The sequence below is a fragment of the Sardina pilchardus genome, chromosome 1, assembly GCF_963854185.1.
Source record: "Sardina pilchardus chromosome 1, fSarPil1.1, whole genome shotgun sequence".
Taxonomy (NCBI): Eukaryota; Metazoa; Chordata; class Actinopteri; order Clupeiformes; family Clupeidae; genus Sardina; species Sardina pilchardus.
This window is the reverse complement of record NC_084994.1, coordinates 28,403,918-28,425,325: the sequence shown is the minus strand read 5'-3', so window position 1 is coordinate 28,425,325 and position 21,408 is coordinate 28,403,918. Positions and strand designations below refer to the sequence as shown.

Below are 21,408 nucleotides of genomic sequence, written 5' to 3'. Positions count from 1 at the left end.
CTTGAGGTTTTTGCTGCACAAACACTTTTAGGTGAAGAAAAATAATAATAATAATGGGAACAAAAATGTATTCTTGTGTCTGCAAATCTAAATACAGCATCAAGTAAATGTCCATACCAGCTACATAGTGAGGAAATCACAGTGATTTACACTTTTATAATTTTTGCACATTTTACAACATTTAATCAATTTAATTTATAGTAACCTTGCGTATGAAGTTGAGTTCTGTCATAATTCTGTCAAATGTATTGCAGATGTGTTGGCTGTAAACTCACAGATCAATTTTGTGAGATTGTGGCTTCGGTTCTGCAGTCATCAAACTCCCTGATGGAGCTGGACCTGAGTCACAATAGCCTGGGAGATCCTGGAGTTCAGCTCCTCTCTAAGGGACTGTCTAGTCCCCACTGTAAACTGCAGACATTAAGGTTGGTGTACATTAAGGTCAGGCATCTCTTGATATTTGTTTAATGACTTCATTTTGGTTGTTACTGTAATACCATTGAGTAGCAGAGAAAAAAAACATTCATTATAGGCTGATAGCAGTCAGCAAGACACTTATTGGGCATTACTGGCCAGAATATCTTTACATCTCCACGTTAGCTATAAACACATGATACTAAATCAAATTCTGGAAGCGATATTAATGAGTGACACTTGGGGATTTGGGACTCATTTTAATACAGTGTTCAGTTACAGTCTTAATCCTGAGTCTTTGAGTGGTTACTGTGTTATTGTAAAAAAATCTCTCTCTCTCTCTCTCTCTCTCTCTCTCTCTCTCTCTCTCACACACACACACTCACACACGCTCGCGCGCACACACACACACACACACACACACACACACACACACACTCTCTCTCTCTCTCTCTCTCTCTCTCTCTCTCTCTCTCTCTCTCTCTCTCTCTCTCTCTCTCTCTCTCTCTCTCTCTCTCTCACACACACACACACACACACACACACACACACACACACACACACACACACACACACACACTGTCTCTGTCTCCCCCCCCCCTCTCTCTCTCTCTGTATATGGTTTTGTGTGTCTATCTGTCTCTCAGGCTCAGTAAGTGTGGAATCTCAGATGAAGGTTATGTTTTACTGGCTCTCACTCTGATGTCAAACCCTTCCTGTGTGAAAGACCTGGATGTGAGCAACAATCATCCTGGAGAATCAGCACAGAAGCTGTTATCTGCTACACTGGAAGATCCTCACCGCAAAGTTGAATCAATTCAGTATGTGCTCTTTATCTTAAATTACAATCTGAATTTATATTTTTGTTAATTAGTATTTGTTTGTTTGGTTCTTTTTACATACGTGAGGATGCATGGGATTGCATTCATTAGCTTAGCTCTTACTGTATGTTCTCTAGACAGAACAGTACATTTGATTGACAGACTGTAATGAAAACATGACAAGGGGAAACTCAGGGCTAATGTATGTAATTCTATGTGACCTGTTACTGTTACTGTAGAAGAACTGTACTCCTCACTGCAAACTGTGGTTCCCTTTATGCTATATTATCATACAGCTATTCATTTTGATTTTACCTTAACATGAGACAGGTCAATATTTATAATGCTTTAATATGAAAGCATAGCCTTCGGTGTTCACATTTAAGAATAGTATTACCTACTTGCAATTATATAAACTATTTTGTGGATGGCGTGAGTGTGGGGAAGTAAGAAAAATAGGAAGGAATAGCAATAGGGAGGATGGTAATCACACACTAACCCAGAGCAGTGAGTTGCCTGCCCAACCAGCAGTGGGGGAGCAGTGAGGGGTTAGGTGCCTTGCTCAAGGGCACTTCAGCCGTGGTGGACTGGTCAGAGATTGAACCTGCAACCCTCTGGTTACAAGCCCGAAGCCCTAACCAGTACACCACGGCTGCCCCAATTGTGCTACTAACGGCGTTTCTTTTTTCAGTAGTGGGTACTCTAACTAATTAGCCTACTATTTCACATTGTCACAATTTCACCTCTTGAATATCGATTTCTAAGCGATTTTATGACTATGAAAAAGTTGCATAGGGTCTCTTTAAGACTAGTCTGAAGGATGGCGTTAGCCCGAAACTTAACTTTATTAAAAACAGTTTAAATGTGGAGCTCAGTATGCTAGTTAAGACAGTTAAGACTAGTCTAAAGAAGGGCGTTAGCCCGAAACGTAACTTGATTAAAAACAGTTCAAACATGGTGCTCAGTGTGCGGACCCAGCTTTTACCTAAGGCTAATGATGTCTTTCGTAAATTACATTTTTGACATCACCAGCTGGTTTGGAATTCTTACAGTCAAGTTGAAGGCCCAACTACATAATGAGGTCATAACAGCTGGACAAATGATGGAGTCCCTGCTCCCCTCACTCTCCAAGACATATCTGAGCAGTCCACTCCACTGCATTTAGAGAAGAAGCTGTCAGAATCCCAGACCTGATGTGTTCTATATGGTGCACACTTACTCTACTGAGTAAGTGGGGAGTGAACGTTCCACCGATTGTCGTAAGGGCCGGTTTCGGCCGATTATCGGGCCGATAGTCGTGTAGTTTGAGCCCAGCTTGAATTAATCAGACAATAACAAAATATGTTACTCTTGATTTGTCTCTGATTTCATTCTTTGTTATTCTCTGTTACATTGTCTATGTCTTACAGACTTGTTGGCTGTAAAATGAGAGGAAGATTTCTGGCCTTGATTCTTCAGTGGGGAAACTCCCACCTAAGAGAGCTGGACATCAGTGACAGTGAGCTGCAGGACTGTGAAGAAGAACTGTTCCATCAACCACTGAATCAAGACTGTAAAATGAGGTCTGTATTTTGCACAGTGCACACAGACTGGTGCATTCTATTGGATCTAAAAACAGTTCACATCTTTTTTTTATTATTATTTCGTATTTGGAATGTAAGGAGTACAGAGGACCTGTTGCTTATATTGTTTTACTCTCTCACTATAGGCTCATCAGCCGTGGACTCAAACACAGCTCCTGTGAGGTTGTGGTCTCAGTTCTGCAGTCATATATTTCTCAACTGAGTGAGTTGGACATGAGTGGCTGTGATCTGCAAACATCAGAAGAGAAGCTGCTCTCTGGTCTTAGAAACCAAAACTGTCAACTAGAGAAATTGAGGTCAGTAATACTCCTGACACAGAGTTCATAGAGGTCGTATACACGTTAAGACTTTGGGTATAGAAGCATTTTGAGAGTGTTGTGGCTGTGTTGATGAGAGAGAGTTGACCCCAGATCAGTTCAGTGCTCCCTGCTAGTGTGTCCATGCACATATACTGTAGAGCTCTACATCCACACAGGGAGCTGGACACTGAGGTTGGGATGAATAGTGGGAGTCCTTTTTCAGGGAGGCTGTGCAAGAATAAGCTATGCTATTTTATTTTGCATACTTTTTGTCAAGGCAATATTGTTTACATGATATTTATCATAAAACTAGGCAGTGACCCAGCACATTGCTCCAAATTCAACAAGACTCATTTAGAGAAGAAGCTGTCAGAATCCCAGACCTGATGTGTTCTATAAGGTGCACACTTACCTGTAGAGTGAATTAATCAGACAATAACTAAATCTGTTACTCTTGATTTGTCTCTGATTTCATTCTTCATTATTCTGTTACATGGTTTGTGTTCTTACAGACTTGTTGGCTGTAAAATGAGAGGAAGATTTTTGGCCTTGATTCTTCAGTGTGGAAACTCCCACCTAAGAGAGCTGGACATCAGTGACAGTGAGCTTCAGGACAGTGGAGGAGAACTGCTCCATCAACCACTGAATCAAGACTGTAAAGTGAGGTCGGTATTTTGCACAGTGCACACAGACTGGTGCTTTCTATTGGACAGTTCACATTTTTTTTATTATTATTATTTCATATTTGGAATGTAAGGAGTACAGAGGACCTGTTGCTTATATTGTTTTACTCTCTCACTATAGGCTCATCAGCCGTGGACTCAAACACAGCTCCTGTGAGGTTGTGGTCTCAGTTCTGCTGTCATATATTTCTCAACTGACTGAGTTGGACATGAGTGGCTGTGATCTGCAAACATCAAACGAGAAGCTGCTCTCTGGTCTTAGAAACCCAAACTGTCGACTAGAGAAACTGAGGTCAGTAAAACTCTGAAAGACACAGAGTTCATAGAGGTTGTATCTACATGTTAAGACTTTGGGTATTGAAGCATTTTGAGAGTGTTGTGACTTTGTTGATGAGAGAGAGTTGACCCCAGATCAGTTCAGTGCTCCCTGCTAGTGTGTCCATGCACATATAGAGCTCTACATCCACTCAGGGAGCTGGACACTGAGGTTGGGATGATTAGTGGGAGTCCTTTTTCAGGGAGGCTGTACAAGAATAAGCTATGCTATTTTATTTTGCATACTTTTTGTCAAGGCAATATTGTTTACATTATATTTATCATAAAACTAGGCAGTGACCCAGTACATTGCTCCAAATTCAACAAGACTCATTTAGAGGAGAACTTGTCAGAATCCCAGACCTGATGTGTTCTATAAGGTGCACACTTACTCTACCTGTAGAGCAAATTATTCAGACAATAACTTAATTTGTTATTCTTCATTTGTCTCTGATTTCATTCTCCGTTATTCTCTGTTACATGGTTTGTGTTCTTACAGACTTGTTGGCTGTAAAATGAGAGGAAGATTTTTGGCCTTGATTCTTCAGTGTGGAAACTCCCACCTAAGAGAGCTGGACATCAGTGACAGTGAGCTTCAGGACAGTGGAGGAGAACTGCTCCATCAACCACTGAATCAAGACTGTAAAGTGAGGTCTGTATTTTGCACAGTGCACACAGACTGGTGCTTTCTATTGGACAGTTCACATTTTTTTTATTATTATTATTTCATATTTGGAATGTAAGGAGTACAGAGGACCTGTTGCTTATATTGTTTTACTCTCTCACTATAGGCTCATCAGCCGTGGACTCAAACACAGCTCCTGTGAGGTTGTGGTCTCAGTTCTGCTGTCATATATTTCTCAACTGACTGAGTTGGACATGAGTGGCTGTGATCTGCAAACATCAAACGAGAAGCTGCTCTCTGGTCTTAGAAACCCAAACTGTCGACTAGAGAAACTGAGGTCAGTAAAACTCTGAAAGACACAGAGTTCATAGAGGTTGTATCTACATGTTAAGACTTTGGGTATTGAAGCATTTTGAGAGTGTTGTGACTTTGTTGATGAGAGAGAGTTGACCCCAGATCAGTTCAGTGCTCCCTGCTAGTGTGTCCATGCACATATAGAGCTCTACATCCACTCAGGGAGCTGGACACTGAGGTTGGGATGATTAGTGGGAGTCCTTTTTCAGGGAGGCTGTACAAGAATAAGCTATGCTATTTTATTTTGCATACTTTTTGTCAAGGCAATATTGTTTACATTATATTTATCATAAAACTAGGCAGTGACCCAGTACATTGCTCCAAATTCAACAAGACTCATTTAGAGGAGAACTTGTCAGAATCCCAGACCTGATGTGTTCTATAAGGTGCACACTTACTCTACCTGTAGAGCAAATTATTCAGACAATAACTTAATTTGTTATTCTTCATTTGTCTCTGATTTCATTCTCCGTTATTCTCTGTTACATGGTTTGTGTTCTTACAGACTTGTTGGCTGTAAACTGAGAGGAAGGTTTTTGGCCTTGATTCTTCAGTGTGGAAACTCCCACCTAAGAGAGCTGGACATCAGTGACAGTGAGCTTCAGGACTGTGAAGAAGAACTGTTCCATCAACCACTGAATCAAGACTGTAAAGTGAGGTCTGTATTTTGCACAGTGCACACAGACTGGTGCTTTCTATTGGACAGTTCACATTTTTTTATTATTATTATTTCATATTTGGAATGTAAGGAGTACAGAGGACCTGTTGCTTATATTGTTTTACTCTCTCACTATAGGCTCATCAGCCGTGGACTCAAAGGCAGCTCCTGTGAGGTTGTGGTCTCAGTTCTGCTGTCATATATTTCTCAACTGACTGAGTTGGACATGAGTGGCTGTGATCTGCAAACATCAAATGAGAAGCTGCTCTCTGGTCTTAGAAACCCAAACTGTCGACTAGAGAAACTGAGGTCAGTAAAACTCTGAAAAGGCCTATTCGGACGGGATTAGTTTTATGGGGGGACGTAGAGTAATGCAGGTTTATCATATGACCTCTGTAATAAAAATGTCCAATTCGGACGGGACTAGACATCTCTGTCGTTCTACCTGACATGGGAGGAGTAACCACGTTTACGTTCTGCCGTCACATCTTCGTCGCCGTGCACGTGATACTTTGCGTCAGGTACGTGCGGCATTTTCAGATTTGAAAGACTACACAAGTTGGTAAAACTAGCAAACGTAGCTTTATGTTATGCCATACGTAGTTTGAAATGGCTAACAATATGAAGCTATTAGGCAAACTAGCTGACGTCCTATTAGGAGCTGCACATCATGTTACGTTTTCATTCAGACTTTGGTGGAATTGTTTTCAAATCAGCATGTGACGAAATATTACAGACATCTTTACAGAGGGTCGCGTTCGCACGGGATTAATATTACCCAAGGTAATTTCTCCGGACCGTTTTACGGAAGGTAAAAGTGTCTGTAAATGTCACCGACATACTCCGTTATGTTTACTGACATGGCGCGTCCGGACGGGACTACATTACCTGGTAATTATTACTTTACCTGATGTCACCCCATAAAACTAATCCCGTCCGAATAGGCCTAAAGACACAGAGTTCATAGAGGTTGTATCTACATGTTAAGACTTTGGGTATTGAAGCATTTTGAGAGTGTTGTGACTTTTGTTGATGAGAGAGAGTTGACCCCAGATCAGTTCAGTGCTCCCTGCTAGTGTGTCCATGCACATATAGAGCTCTACATCCACTCAAGGAGCTGGACACTGAGGTTGGGATGATTAGTGGGAGTCCTTTTTCAGGGAGGCTGTACAAGAATAAGCTATGCTATTTTATTTTGCATACTTTTTGTCAAGGCAATATTGTGTACATGATATTTATCATAACACTAGGCAGTGACCCAGTACATTGCTCCAAATTCAACAAGACTCATTTAGAGAAGAAGCTGTCAGGCTACAAAGTCTGTAATTGCTTCTGAGGGAGGATTCTGTGATGAAGACTCCATTCTTACACACAGAAACTATTATTTTAGTCAGTTTCCTCTATTCATTTCCATTATTATTTGAATGATAATGTGTCTATTTCTGTTTAAGAATGTTGAGAATGTTTTCAAAGCTAAACATATTTATAATAATGATAGGATTATGAATGTATTAATATCACCATTCTATTTTCTGACATCTGTCTCTTGCCCTCTCATTCTATGCAGACTTGCTGGCTGTGAGCTAACAGAGGAATCCTGTAAGGCTGTAGCCTCTGCTTTGCAGTCCTCCATCTCCCTAAAGGAACTGGACCTGAGTCACAATGACCTGAAGGAGTCTGGAGTTCAGCTTCTCTCTACAGGACTCAGTAGCCCTCACTGTAAACTGACAACTTTAAGGTTTGTATGTGCACGCATATTGTGGCTTTGTTGACTGCTCGTCTGTAAATCTTTGGAATAAAACATCAGCTGCAGTATGTGATAAGACTGAGTCAGTGGCAGCTTTTGAAAACGATGGCATCAGTGCTGGAATGGACACATTCCCAGCTCTGACCTGCAGGATGCAGTTTTAGATCAAGCACATTGTGACTCAGACAGCGTGAGTAGAAACGGATGGGTGCACACGCACTGAAAACTGCACCAAACATTTCACTCACCTTTCATTCATTCATTATACTTAAAATATTCTTTATTTAAAATGGCAACAACATCTGGACATCTTCCAAATATCTAGGGGTCCACTTTGATTTGCCATCTTAATTGGCACACACATGTGGCAAATGTTTGGACAAAAATCCACCAGCGTCTCCATTCCCTGCGTAGACTGAGAGTGTGACTGAGACTGAAACTGCGTTTGGGGTTTGTGAGAGCATCATGTTCATTTGTTATAGAGCCACCATAGAGTCCATCTTGCACTATGGCATCACCAGCTGGTTTTTAAATAAGTTCAAGGCCCAACTATGTAATGTGGTCAAAACAGCTGGACAAATGATGGAGTCCCTGCTCCCCTCACTCCCCAAGACATATCTGAGCAGTCCACTCTACAGCAGGCTGACAGAATTCTATCTGACCCCTCCCATGTGCTGTACCAAGAATATGAGCTCATGAACACAGGAAGGAGGTACAGGGTCCCTTTCTGTTTGGCACAATCACTACAAACATTCCTCTGTCCCCCTGTCAGTCAACATGATGAATGGGCAACGTGGGCAGAACAGTAGGAAGGCCCAAAACCAATACTAAGTGCTGAGTAGGGGGCTGTGTATGGGGGCTGAACTGAGTGGAGATGTGCTGAGGCTGTGGTGTATGGATGTGCTGTGTGTGACTGGAGAGTACAGAGAGAGAGAGTGAGTGTCTACTTTGGGACTGTGCTTAATGGGACTGGGTGGGAGAGAGTGCTATTTATGGGCTATGTATTGGGCTTTTAATATGATGGGAGTGTCATTTATGGCATGACAGATGGCTGTGAATGTGTGCCCTTTTTGTAATTTATATTTTGATTTACTCTATGTATAACATATGTGCTATGTCCTGTGATGTGTTGTGTATTGTGGCTGTGGCAGCTTACCCCTTATCCAAAACACATTTCTCCCTTGGGAGACCTGATAAAGGAACCTTGATGCAGGAATTTCAGAACAGTGGAAAAGAGAATGCAAAAGTCAATTAGATACATTTAGTCTTATCTGATCAATCAGGAAGAGAAAAATTATTTGCCGTAAGTTAAGTTAACTCCTAGGAATGTGAATCACCCCTGCTGCCCACATGACACTACAAGACAGCAACAACAAGTGTGTAATGTAGTGTTTCTCCAGTCCATGTCCCTGCTGTGTACATAATGTGAGTGCTACACACATCTGTGTCTGTGTCCATCCTCATGAGATACAGTGACCTCATGGTGCTGAAGGATGGCCTGAAAATGTCCAGTGTTCAAAGACTGACCTTCCACTCTCCTTTGAAACAGGCTCAATCTGTGCCACCTCTCTAAAGCAAGCTGTGAAATGATGGCATCAGTGCTGCAGAGGACACCTTCCCATCTGAGAGAACTGGACATGAGTGACAATGACCTGCAGGATGAAGGAGTGAAGCTGCTCTGTGCAGGACTAAGAGATCCACAATGCAAGCTGGAGACACTGAGGTCAGTAATAGGAATGTTATGTAATATAGTATTTTACCCACCACATAGTAAGAAACACCAGTGTGCATGTGTATAACATTAACATCTCTGAATGTTGATAATGATCTGCTCTTGGTGACATTTAGGGGTTGTTAGTCAAACTGACTGAATATGCAAATGGCTTGTACACCTTCAAGGCATGTTCCTTCATTTATAATTAAGAGAGAGCATCTCTTGTTTCAGACTGTCTCTTTGTCTCATCACACATGAGGGCTGTTCTCTCTTGTCCTCTGCCCTCAAATCAAACCCCTCCTACCTGAAACAGCTGGATCTGAGCTACAACCACCCAGGAGACTCAGGTGTCAGAGAGCTCACAGACAGACTGAATGATCCCAGCTGTAAACTAGAGACGTTGAGGTGAGATGTATTGCATCTTAGATGACTTTCTAGTGGAGCTGTTCATCCATTTGTGTCCTGTGTTGGAGAGCTTTCTGTGTGGAGACTGGATATTCTGTCATGTTTCCAGATGATTCCCCTCCACATATTAAACTGGGCCCTTTAAGCACTGCAGGTAAAATACAAGCCCCCAGACTTACAGAGGAGCTACACCTGACACGTACTGTAACTGAAGTGTTCTGTTCGCGTTGCGTCTGCTGCAACAATTAGGTTCCACTATAATCAATAGGTAGTAGCCAGACGTGATAGCAGCGTGTACCAATGACCAAGAATACGATTTCCATTGCTAAGGATAAGTTAGTCCTCATGACTAGAAGTGAAGGCTGGATAGTGCGTATCTGCCCAACTTAGCCTGAGACCGGTGGGAAAAGCATCTGTGGTGGAGAGTGAGCTGGATTGGGAGGAATATGTAATGATATGAGATGTAGTGATTAAGTGTAGGCAAGAGTGAGCATCTTCTCTGTTGACCAGATTGGTGGCAGTATAATAGGAGACTGAGGATGTAGAATCGCCATGGCTGCAGCGAGGTAAGAGGATGCATTGCTACCCTTAGAAAAGAAGTGGAAAGACTGTAAGAAAATATGTTATGGTAAGTATCTTCTAGACACAGGAATAAATTGACAGAAAGGTGATTTAGAAAAGTGGAGGAGAGGCTCAAGTAAGCGTAATTTAGTCAGAGTTACTGATTGGTTAATATGCTCTGTTTGATATGAACCTTTAGGCTACTATGATCCCATGTCTTGTAGATAAGGACACGTGGATGCAGATCTATGCCAGATTAACCTCACTATGCCACATTTCCTCACTATCTCAACGGCCAAATGGCAAATATGAGTGCGAGGCTGAAAGTGAGCCTGGAACAGAATCTGTTGCTATGATAAACGTGGGCCTCCTGCATGACTTAAGGTGGAAACTCTGCATTCCAGATCATGAGCAGGTTGTGAGTTATCAGAGCAGCGCAGGGGTCTGGCATATCCTGCATCTGCATTCTGTGCATGCGGTGCTGGCTAAGTGTGTGACGATTACATCCACGCGGCAGGTGGAGGTGTAGCGTGCCTCCAGATTTGTGCAAGCGGGGTGGACGTTTGAGCAATGGCCCAGATTGTGTTGTGCTTGCTGCTGGGCTCAGTGAAATATAGCTATGACTTACGGAGCACCGTGATCAAGTTGGACGTGGCTGAACTACACAGTGATACACGCAAGCACACGGGAGTGGCAACTGTGTTGCGCTTGCTTGGAGCAGCGGCGGCCATTCATGTGTTGCACGAGCCATGAGAACGATGGGTGTCGGGGCTCAGTGGAGCTTTTGCAGCATTTCTCAGAGCTCAGCAGAGCTGTTGCTGCATGGGTCTCAGTAGAGCTGTTGCTGCATGGGTCTCAGTAGAGCTGTTGCTGCATGGGTCTCAGTAGAGCTGTTGCTGCATGGGTCTCAGCAGAGCTGTTGCTGCATGGGTCTCAGTAGAGCTGTGCTGCATGGGTCTCAGTAGAGCTGTGCTGCATGGGTCCAAGGGCTCATTTCATCCTATCTGTGGCAGTCTTAAAGGGATAGTTCGGGTTTTAAGACACAAAGTTATATGGGTTCCCTGTCAGCAACGCTGTGCATCAGCACTGACTTACCCCCCGACAGCGTCCTGTGAGCCGAGATCCAGCCGGTTTTTGATGATGAGGAAAGTAGTCCGGCAAGTTGCTGGGGTAACGAAAGTAAAGAGTTTTTCTTCTCAAAACCATATGCGTTCAAAAGAGTGATATATTTGCACCACAAAAACGTTGTCCAGGAACGTTATCACTTGGCACTATTTTTCTCGATTCCTATCACTGCACGCTACTGACAGAAGGGAAGAGGGGGGACGTAAACGGCAGTAAGGAGGGTTTCATTCCCTAGCAACAGAAGTGGGGTGAGTGATGGCTGTCAATCAACCCTATGGGCTCCCTATGTGTGTATGACAGAGAGAGCATGTGTTTTTGTGTGTGAGTGTGGTGTAGAAAAACTGTCTCTCTATGTGTGCACATTCATTCAGGGAGGAGATGATTATGGAGAATTGTGAGTTTGGGTGTTTGTGTAGGAAATATAAGAAGAAACAGCAGTGTTGCCCTCTGACGATCAGTCGGGACGGGTTCTATTTGAGTCTGTGCTTTGGAGAAATACACATTAACACACTAAATCCCTCCCTAAGTCACTTTACTTTTACTTTGCTTCACATAGAAGCTACTCTTGAGAAATATCCTGCTCGAAATAGAGACTCTGAAGTATATTACTGCCTCAATTCTCAATTCATAATAAACACATCTCATACTAAACTCAGTGATGTGTCAAAACTGTATTTTCTTTTCTCATCCTTCTTAAGGTATGACCATGGAGGAGAGTGCAGGATTAAACCAGGACTGAGAAAATGTGAGTGATTTTACTTTTCCTGAAAAAAAGCCGTTCACATGATTTTCATGGAAGCATTAGTGTGTGTGTGTGTGTGTGTGTGTGTGTGTGTGTGTGTGTGTGTGTGTGTGTGTGTGTGTGTGTGTGTGTGTGTGTGTGTGTGTGTGTGTGTGTGTGCGTGTGTGCGTGTGTGCGTGTGTCCACAGGAGAGGAGTGCATACACTCATGTTTTCACACTCCTCTGTGTGTGTGTGTGTGTGTGTGTGTGTGTGTTTTTGTGTGTTTGTGTCCACAGGAGAGGAGTGCATACACTCATGTTTACATACTCCTCTGTGTGTGTATGTATGTGTGTGTGTGTGTGTGTGTGTGTCCACAGGAGAGGAGAACCACACACCCGCACACTCCTGTTTACACACTCCTGCGTGTGTGTGTGTGTGTGTGTGTGTGTGTGTGTGTGTGTGTGTGTGTGTGTGTGTGTGTGTGTGTTTGTGTGTGGGTGTGTGTGTTGGGAGTGTTGGGAGTGTTATGTGTGTGTGTGTGTGTGTGTGTTTGTGTGTGTGTGTGTCCATAGGAGAGGAGTGCATACGCATGCACTCATATGTTTACACACCCCTGTGTGTGTGTGTGTGTGTGTGTGTGTGTGTGTGTGTGTGTGTGTGTGTGTGTGTGTGTGTGTGTGTGTGTGTGTGTGTGTGTGTGTGTGTGTGTGTGTGTGTGTGTGTGTGTGTGTGTGTGTGTGTGTGTGTGTGTGTGTGTGTGTTGTGAGGGTGTGATAGGAGTGTTGTGTGTGTGTGTTGGGAGTGTGTGTGTGCGCGTGTGTGTGTCGAGAGGAGAGGAGTACCACGCACACCTCTTTCAGACTCCTCTGTGTGTGTGTGTGTGTGTGTGTGTGTGTGTGTGTGTTGTACACATGTCCCCATGTTCTGATGAGGATGTTCTCTCCTCTCTCCTCTCCTCTTGTGTGCAGATGCCTGTGAGCTCACACTGGACCCAAACACAGCACACAGATATCTCTCTCTCTCTGAGGGGAACAGAAAGGTGACATGGGGGAGTCAGCAGCAGCCGTATCCTGACCACCCAGAGAGATTTGACTCCTGGTTTCAGGTGCTGTGTAGAGAGGGTCTGTCTGGACACCACCCAGAGAGATGTGACAGTCTGGGTCAGAGTCTAGTCAGCACGGGTCAGTCTGGACGCTACTACTGGGAGGCTGAGTGGAGTGGTGATGGTACAGTTTATATAGCAGTGGCCTATAAAAGCATGGAGAGGAAAGGGGGGAGTGGGAGTGACCACAGCAGCTTGTTTGGAGGTAATGCCAAGTCCTGGAGACTGATGTGCTCTAGTAACAGTTACTCTGCCAGGCACAATGATAAGGAGACTGCCATACCTGCCCCCCCCTCCTGCTCCAGCAGAGTAGGAGTGTACCTGGACTGGCCAGCAGGCACTCTGTCCTTCTACAGCGTCTCCTCTAACACACTCACCCACCTGCACACGTTCCACTCCACATTCACTGAGCCCCTCTATCCTGGGTTTTGGGTTAATGGCTCCTCAGTGTCCCTGTGCCAGATCACATGACCTCCTAATCCTGCAGGAGAGGAGAGTCACACACACCTGTTTACACACTCCAATGTCTGTTTCTGTGTGTGTGTGTGTGTGTGTTCCTTCCCTTCCTTCTGTGTTTTCAATTTCTACCAAAACACATCAGATATCAGATGCTGTGTTGAATTTCTATCAATTTAAACTTGAACCTCGTACTGTATATTGTATGTGTTCTGAAGATTAAAAGATGAACATACAGTGAGAGTGGACAGGTTTTCTCAGGGCTGGGAGTGTTAATCCACCGTTATTTTACATCTATATTCTGATATGCTTGAGAGTGAGAGGGAGGAAAGGGGAGTTATTTTATTAGTGTGCTTGCAAAAGCACACTATTGTTCTCCGTGCGTTTCATATACTTATTAGTGTGCTTGCAAAAGCACACTATTGTTATCCGTGCGTTTCATATACTTATTTATCTCAAGTCCAACTTTTGTCTCCCTATCTTGTCCTAGGGATTTAGAGCTAGAGACGCCGTTCCACTTCTCACGCGTGGGTCCTGATGTGAGGATGGTGGCTTGTATACAGCTTTTTGATACGGCATGTCGTTCTCCCGTTATTCCAGTTTTTCCGGTCGATTTTTTCCCATAGGAATGAATGGAAAAGCGATTTTTGAGCGCTGATGCCCACACATTTTTCCACCTGTAGCCCAAACCGTAAGACATAAAATCATGAAATTTGGTATGCTGATAGAGGAGACTACCCTGATTGACACCACCAGGTTTCATGCTCGCCACTCTCACGCTCTAGCGCCACCAACTGGTCAAAGATTGAAAACACGTTCATGCCCGTAACTTTTGATCCGTATGGCCGATTTTTATAAAACTTATACCATTGGAATCCTCTGACTCAGCTGATTCCAACGCACTATGTGACGTCATTTTCCGCCATGATGGATTTTCCACCATTTTGAATTTTGTCCAAAGTCAAAGTAAAGCAACTCTGGCCGCATAGTTCCTCCGATCGTCATGAAACTTGGCACGCGTGATCTACAGACCAAGGTGGATCAACCGCCTTGATTTCGCCTTCATACGTCCAAGCGTTCGCCTGTGACAACCAATTAAATTCAGCGAGCGAAGCCGCCAAACAGGAAGTGTGCCTATCTTGGAAATACTGTGACGTATGAAAGCCATATTTGGTGGGATGACTTGAGACCCCATCCAAAGCACCCTCAATAAATTTGGTGTTATTCGGTCTGTCGATGGCTCTATAATTAGCAAAAACGTGTGTGTTGGCGAATGTATACTATTAAGCAGAATAGCTCATCTTAAATTGCTTAGGTCATGCAGAAATGACATTTCAGAGTGATTTAAGATACAATGTTGATATTTTTAAAAAAAAATCAAATCGAGGCCATTCTTGTAAAACAAATTGCTGTAATTCTCACAGAACTATGGAGTCACTCCCTGTATTTTCATACCTTCATTATGGGATGATAGTACCCTTCCGCTATTCAATTAGTCATTGGATGACATGGATTGTCCGCAACGGTACAATGAAGGTGTGATTCTAGGAAGGTCCGCGTCGGGGTGTCTCATCCTGAGACTGGTAGATCTAAGCAATGCCATGGCCCCGAGGGGCAAGTACGGACTTACGCGCTGTTAGACATTGTGTGTGTTCATTTGGTATATATACTCGACAATCACACGATGTTTCATACTGACGGTGTGTTTTGGATGATTTGTATTGACCTGAGCATTCTGGGTAAACTTCACTATCAAATTCGGTGAAATACCGGAAGTAGAGCGGTCGCCCTGTCTGAGGATTTTAAGTTTCGTTTTCTGTTGAGATGATGAGCAGACGGCTGTGCACAAAAAACATAGATAATTAATTTACCCTTAGACAATTCCTGCAGTTATCCTGAGTAATCCAGCCCTTTACATTCAGAGATGCGATCATTGACAAAAAGTAAGTTTGATACATACATCGTTAATTCACACTGGTATGCAAGAGGTTTGCTAATACACTTAAACTTGCTCTTGACATGATTTCCATGAAGTAATATACTGTAAGTGTTCTCTGAAATTATAATACTTCATGTGTTTAGCTTAAGAATCTACTGTTTAGCGTTTCTACTGTAAGGACGTAGACTAGAACTAGTCTTGCATCTCTGTACTCTTCTTCTGTTGAGGTGTTGTTGCCTAGTGACGCCCTCTCGTGCAGCCTCATGCTAGTTCATTAGAGACGTTATCTAGTACACCACAGTGTTGGTGAAGTTCATGACGTTAGTTTTGAGTGAGTTTACTGCCAATTACCTTAAGTTGAAGTTGTGTGCGTGTATGACAACAAAAGTAAGTGACCGTAACCTTCGGTCATGTGTATTGGGAGTGGGATGTATCTTTCACGTTGATATGCAAGGACTTAGCATGCTAAACGGAGCATTAGCATTAAGGGTTTGAAATGAAGGAAGCCTGTGTTACTTGTGTGAGAAGTTGAGCTTATAGAATGAGAGATAGCGATACAGTTTATTTAGTGACCATATTAATGACAGTTTATTTGGTTCTTTACAGACCACTATACATTATAAGTTTATTCATGCTGTTGTATGGTGGAAGAAAACTCAATAAAGAAACTAAGGAGAAACTACTGCTTCACAACCAGTATTCTAACCAAAGATTCTAGCGCTGTATGATCTTTGGTTCTAACTGACGCCACCCAAGCAACACAATCAATCAATCCATACAGTCCTTTAGCCCCATAGACAGTAAAAGATAGCCCTCATTAACAATCTCCGACTGGAGGAAGTTTGTACCTGTGCTGTGCGAGTTAACGCTATTACACAGTACCGTTTACGCCGCTACATGGCGTTATTGACCACATAATAACTGTAGTCACGAACAAAAAGGTTTCTTTTCTTTCTTGAAGGGGTTAGCGTTGCCGTTGCTGTAGCCTATGTGTGTCCTGGCTTACAATTCAGTTTAATGAGCTTAGTATTCAATGCATATCTGTATAATGCAGATATATTATCTATATAAATAGCCATCTACCTATATTTCTCTGTATGTATGGAATCCTGAATGTCTCTGCTGGAACAATACAAAGTTAAACCCCATCTCTTCTCCGTCCTATATTCTAACCGATATACCATCCAGTATAGTGCCACTACCCTACCTGAATCAGTGCAAACCTATAACCTTCCCAATAATAATAGTAATAATAATTAGGTAAAAATAATAGTTTCTGCTTTAGGGAGAAATCTCAGAATTCCCCTCCAGCTAAGGAAAGTGGGAGCTATGTTTTTAGACTCAGTAGGCAAGCTTATGTGTGGAGACTTAAACTGTGAAGCTTGGCCCACTTATTGTATAGCAGTTAACAATTCTAGGTTCAATGAATTACATCCAACACAAAGTGTTATAGAAAGTATTACTGTGTGTTTCATTTAACTATTGTTCATAGTAAACATTTAATTAATTTAGGCTATGGGTGGTATAGGTGAATTATTACCACACAGTTACTATCTAAAACTACGTAATCCTTAATTGAGATTTCATTGAAAGTGATAGGTTGAACTTTTAAAAAGGGGTTTTAAAAACTGTTTTTGTACTTTCATTTTATTATGTCATAGCCTACTGAACTGAATTCTAAGAGTTAAAAACAAAGGATAAAATAAATGTTTTGTGATGCTTGCATTGCATAGTATTTCATTTAGGATACGCTATATCAAAGCAGTTAGAAGTAACAGTAGTCACTTGACATTTCTGAGGATTTGCATATTTCCACCAGGGCAGTGGTAAAGACATTCTTCAGTGGAGGCACCACACAGTTAATCACACTATCAACATCTTCTTACCTTTTCTTCTGTTATTACTATTCTTTAACTTTATGGTAGACAGTGAGTCCAGCAAATTGAGAACCTAGGATCCTGTTTATGTTTATGAATGTGACTATGTGTATAGTAGCCTATATGTTGAGACATAAGGGTGGAAAAATAGGTTACATTTATATAATGCAAATGATTAAGTTAACAATGTCATTGAATATGTTGTACAAACAAGAAGAGCGAAATGGTAAACTTTTAAGAAATCATCATCCACATCATAGTTTGACGCTGTGTGGGGTTATGGACTTGACAGTTTTGCATGGAATTGCTCATACAGTATATACATATATATATATGTTTATGTGTGTGTGTGTCTGTGTGTGTGTGTGTGTGTGTGTGTGTGTGTGTGTGTGTGTGTGTGTGTGTGCCTTGTTGCCGGTGTACAGTATTTCTGAATCTGAATATGGACAGGAAATGGCATAGCTTTTATCACATGCAACCAATCCAAAATCGATTTCATATTAGGGATGTTAACCGGTGACTGTTTGACCGATGGTTGACCGTATCCACGTTAACCGACCAAAGTTGTCGCTAGTCGGTTAACAAAAAAAAAAGAGAGGCATCTTTAAATTAGCCTAAAGACAGTGGACTAAACGTTACTACAGCTAGCCATCTCATTCCAAGAAGATCTTTTTTTCGTGAAGTTAACAAATTATCCCTCACACTCAATTTTTCATAACTCGCCTGCTTGTAGGCTAGGCTACGTAATAAACCAATAAAAACATTTGGCACGAGGTCACAGCGGTGGCCGGTGCGTCTTTTGCAATCTGGAAGTGCGCTGTTTTATCCATTGGTTTTATCGTGTTGCAGTCTAGGCAACTTTCCGCATAAGATGGGCTTAGATTTGGAAAGACATTACATCTACATTTCAGGAAGGGTCATCAATGGTAACAGATAAGGTAATGATCATCTTTCGTTATTATTGTTAGCACTTCCTCAAACTAAACTGGCGCTGTAGGGGATTTAAAAAAGTGACGTGAGTGAAAGGGCGGCGCCGGGGCTGTGTGTAGCCTATGAGCGGGGGACAGAGAGATGAGAGTTGGGAAATTGCGTGGCTGTTATTTCAAATAGCATAATTTATTTTAAACGAACCGGTTAACCGGTTTCAACCGGCTAATGAGCCTCGGTGGTCGGTCAAGAAAATTTGTAGTTTTCGCCATCCCTATTTCATATTCAGACACGTTAACCAGTAACAGCCTGGTTGCTTTGACATATCAACACCAAATTTGATCCTATTACACCATTTGAACAGGTGAGTCGTCCTATTTATTCTACCATCAATTTGAGGCTATAACACAGTGGTTCTCAAACTTTTTCTTTCATTCCCCACTTTGATCAAGGGGGCTTTCTCGAGCCCCACCTGTCCATCATCGCTCTAAGAAAGTATAGGTCAAGCTCAAAATTGTCACATTTATAACGTCACTTGCTAAATATACATCAGTAACAAATAACAGTTAGGCTACTACAGATAAATATCAGTTCAAAAATAGAGAAAAAATAAAAATCTAAATCAATGACCAATAACATCAGTTTTTTGTCATTGACAAGGTGTCAATCCTTGCTTCAAAAAAAGCTGATTTCCAAAAATACAGCAAAAGGACCAACTATATGCTACCATTTTGTTATAAATTAAGTTCAACACTCTTACTATCTTATTCAGGTCAAGCCTTGACGCGAGCGCTTCCCTGAATGAAACAATCCGTCTGTTGCGCATCGGGCACTACCGTCTTTATCACGAAGATTGCATTTCTTTTACCTGCTATTATCTGGGCCCCAACCGAGCAAAGTCCCTCACAGTTTTCCCATTTGATGTCCTGTTCTGCCAGGTAGACTAATTGTTGAGATCAATGTTGAATAGTTCATCTGAAGTGGCCCTACTTTTGGCATACTCGCAGAATATCTTCGGCCGCTGTCAAGTTAACAAAGCGGACATGATACCTAAACCACCTTTGTAACTGTCAGTGGCCTTGTCCACTTGCAAGGCAAAACATGAGTGTTTGCGTTTGTCAAGCAGTTGTTCTTCGAGATCGCAGAACAGCAATTATGTCGTCGGACAGATAGCCAAGATATCCTTCAATTTCACTGCGCTCGTCTATAAAATGAATGTTTTTTTTTTCGTTTCCGCTGCAATTAAAATTACGACTTCAATCATTTTTTTCGGACTATGATTCCAGGACAGACTAACATTTTCATTTGGTCAATGATAAGCCTACAAGAGTCTAGATTACCTTGTTTGTGTTTGTTTTGTGAGATGGAGGTGCATTCTCGTAATTATCAATAAAGGAGGGCACAGGCTACAGATTAAAAAGAAGTATCCGGTTTTTCACGTCAGCTCGCGCCCCACCTGGCATGTCTCAGCGCCCCACTAGTGGGGCGCGCCCCACAGTTTGAGAAACGCTGCTATAACACATTGCAACTTACTCAACAGTGAGTAAACAGCAGATGTTCCCGCAATACTCCTAACATTACTCCTAACATTACTCGTATTATACATGCCTAGTTCCTTAGGCTCCTTCCTTCTTTCACTGGTTACGTGTTTCATGCTGGCTACACGTGAACAACTCATACATAATTCAACACAAGGTCTACAGACCTTAGAGGTGTACATTTCATTTCCATACATCAAAGCATTCGCCCATGGCAGCCAATCAAATTCGATGGCGAAGCCTCCAAACAGGAAGTGAGGTCAAATCTCGGAAACGCTTTGAGGTGTCAAGACCATATTTGGTGGGACGATTTTGGACACAATCCAAAGTAGCCTTAGTAAATTTGGTGTAATTTGGCCACTAGGGGGCGTCGCAATTAGCAAAAATGCATTTTGTCTCATATCTCTTTACATCTTTGGGATGACATCCACATTTTTACATTGGAGGTGCTCTGGGACATACCACTGATGAACCTAGGCAACCCGTCACGTCAGTGTAAGAATTTGGCAATCGAGGGTAACGCCGCCAAACTCGAAGCAGCTTTGCGTCTTGGCCAAACTTTAGCGTTTTGACCTGAGGGCGAGCGGTCGCGTCTCCTGCCGGAGCGCTTTCGCGGCGTGTCGGAGCAAGCACACTTCGCACTTTCCCACCGGGAAATGCATTCTAGTTATTTATCTTAAGTCAAACTTTTGTCTCCCTATCTTGTCCTAGGGATTTAGAGCTAGAGACGCCGTTCCACCTCTCACGCGTCGGTCCTGATGCGAGGATGGTGGCTTGTATACAGCTTTTTGATACGCCTTGTCGTTCTCCCGTTATTCCAGTTTTTCCGGTCGATTTTTTCCCATAGGAATGAATGGAAAAGTGATTTTTGAGCGCTGATGCCCACACATTTTTCCACCTGTAGCCCAAACCGTAAGACATAAAGTCATGAAATTTGGTACGCTGATAGAGGAGACTACCCTGATTGACACCACCAGGTTTCATGCTCGCCACTCTCACGCTCTAGCGCCACCAACTGGTCAAAGTTGGAAAACGCGTTCATGCCCGTAACGTTTGATCCGTATGGCCGATTTTGATAAAACGTATACCGTTGGAATCCTCTGACTCAGCTGATTCCAACGCACTATGTGACGTCATTTTCCGCCATGATGGATTTTCCACCATTTTGAATTTTGTCCAAAGTCAAAGTAAAGCAACTCTGGCCGCATAGTTCCTCCGATCGTCATGAAACTTGGCACGCGTGATCTACAGACCAAGGCGGATCAACCGCCTTGATTTCGCCTTCATACGTCCAAGCGTTCGCCTGTGACAACCAATTAAATTCAGCGAGTGAAGCCGCCAAACAGGAAGTGTGCCTATCTTGGAAATACTGTGACGTATGAAAGCCATATTTGGTGGGATGACTTGAGACCCCATCCAAAGCACCCTCAATAAATTTGGTGTTATTCGGTCTGTCGATGGCTCTATAATTAGCAAAAACGTGTGTGTTGGCGAATGTATACTATTAAGCAGAATAGCTCATCTTAAATTGCTTAGGTCATG

At 42.6% G+C, this 21,408-nt stretch overlaps 1 protein-coding gene across 1 annotated transcript in view; it reads left to right on the top strand.

The window, feature by feature from the left end:
* LOC134087445 (uncharacterized) overlaps positions 1–21,408 on the top strand; it is a 281,964-nt gene that overhangs the window by 157,081 nt on the left and 103,475 nt on the right. Inside the window, exons 20-26 of the mRNA XM_062540947.1 lie at positions 255–425; positions 1,062–1,235; positions 2,645–2,797; positions 2,944–3,114; positions 3,630–3,782; positions 3,922–4,092; positions 4,615–4,767. Coding sequence (XP_062396931.1) covers positions 255–425; positions 1,062–1,235; positions 2,645–2,797; positions 2,944–3,114; positions 3,630–3,782; positions 3,922–4,092; positions 4,615–4,767 — 1,146 coding nt within the window. The remainder of the gene's footprint in view (positions 1–254; positions 426–1,061; positions 1,236–2,644; positions 2,798–2,943; positions 3,115–3,629; positions 3,783–3,921; positions 4,093–4,614; positions 4,768–21,408) is intronic.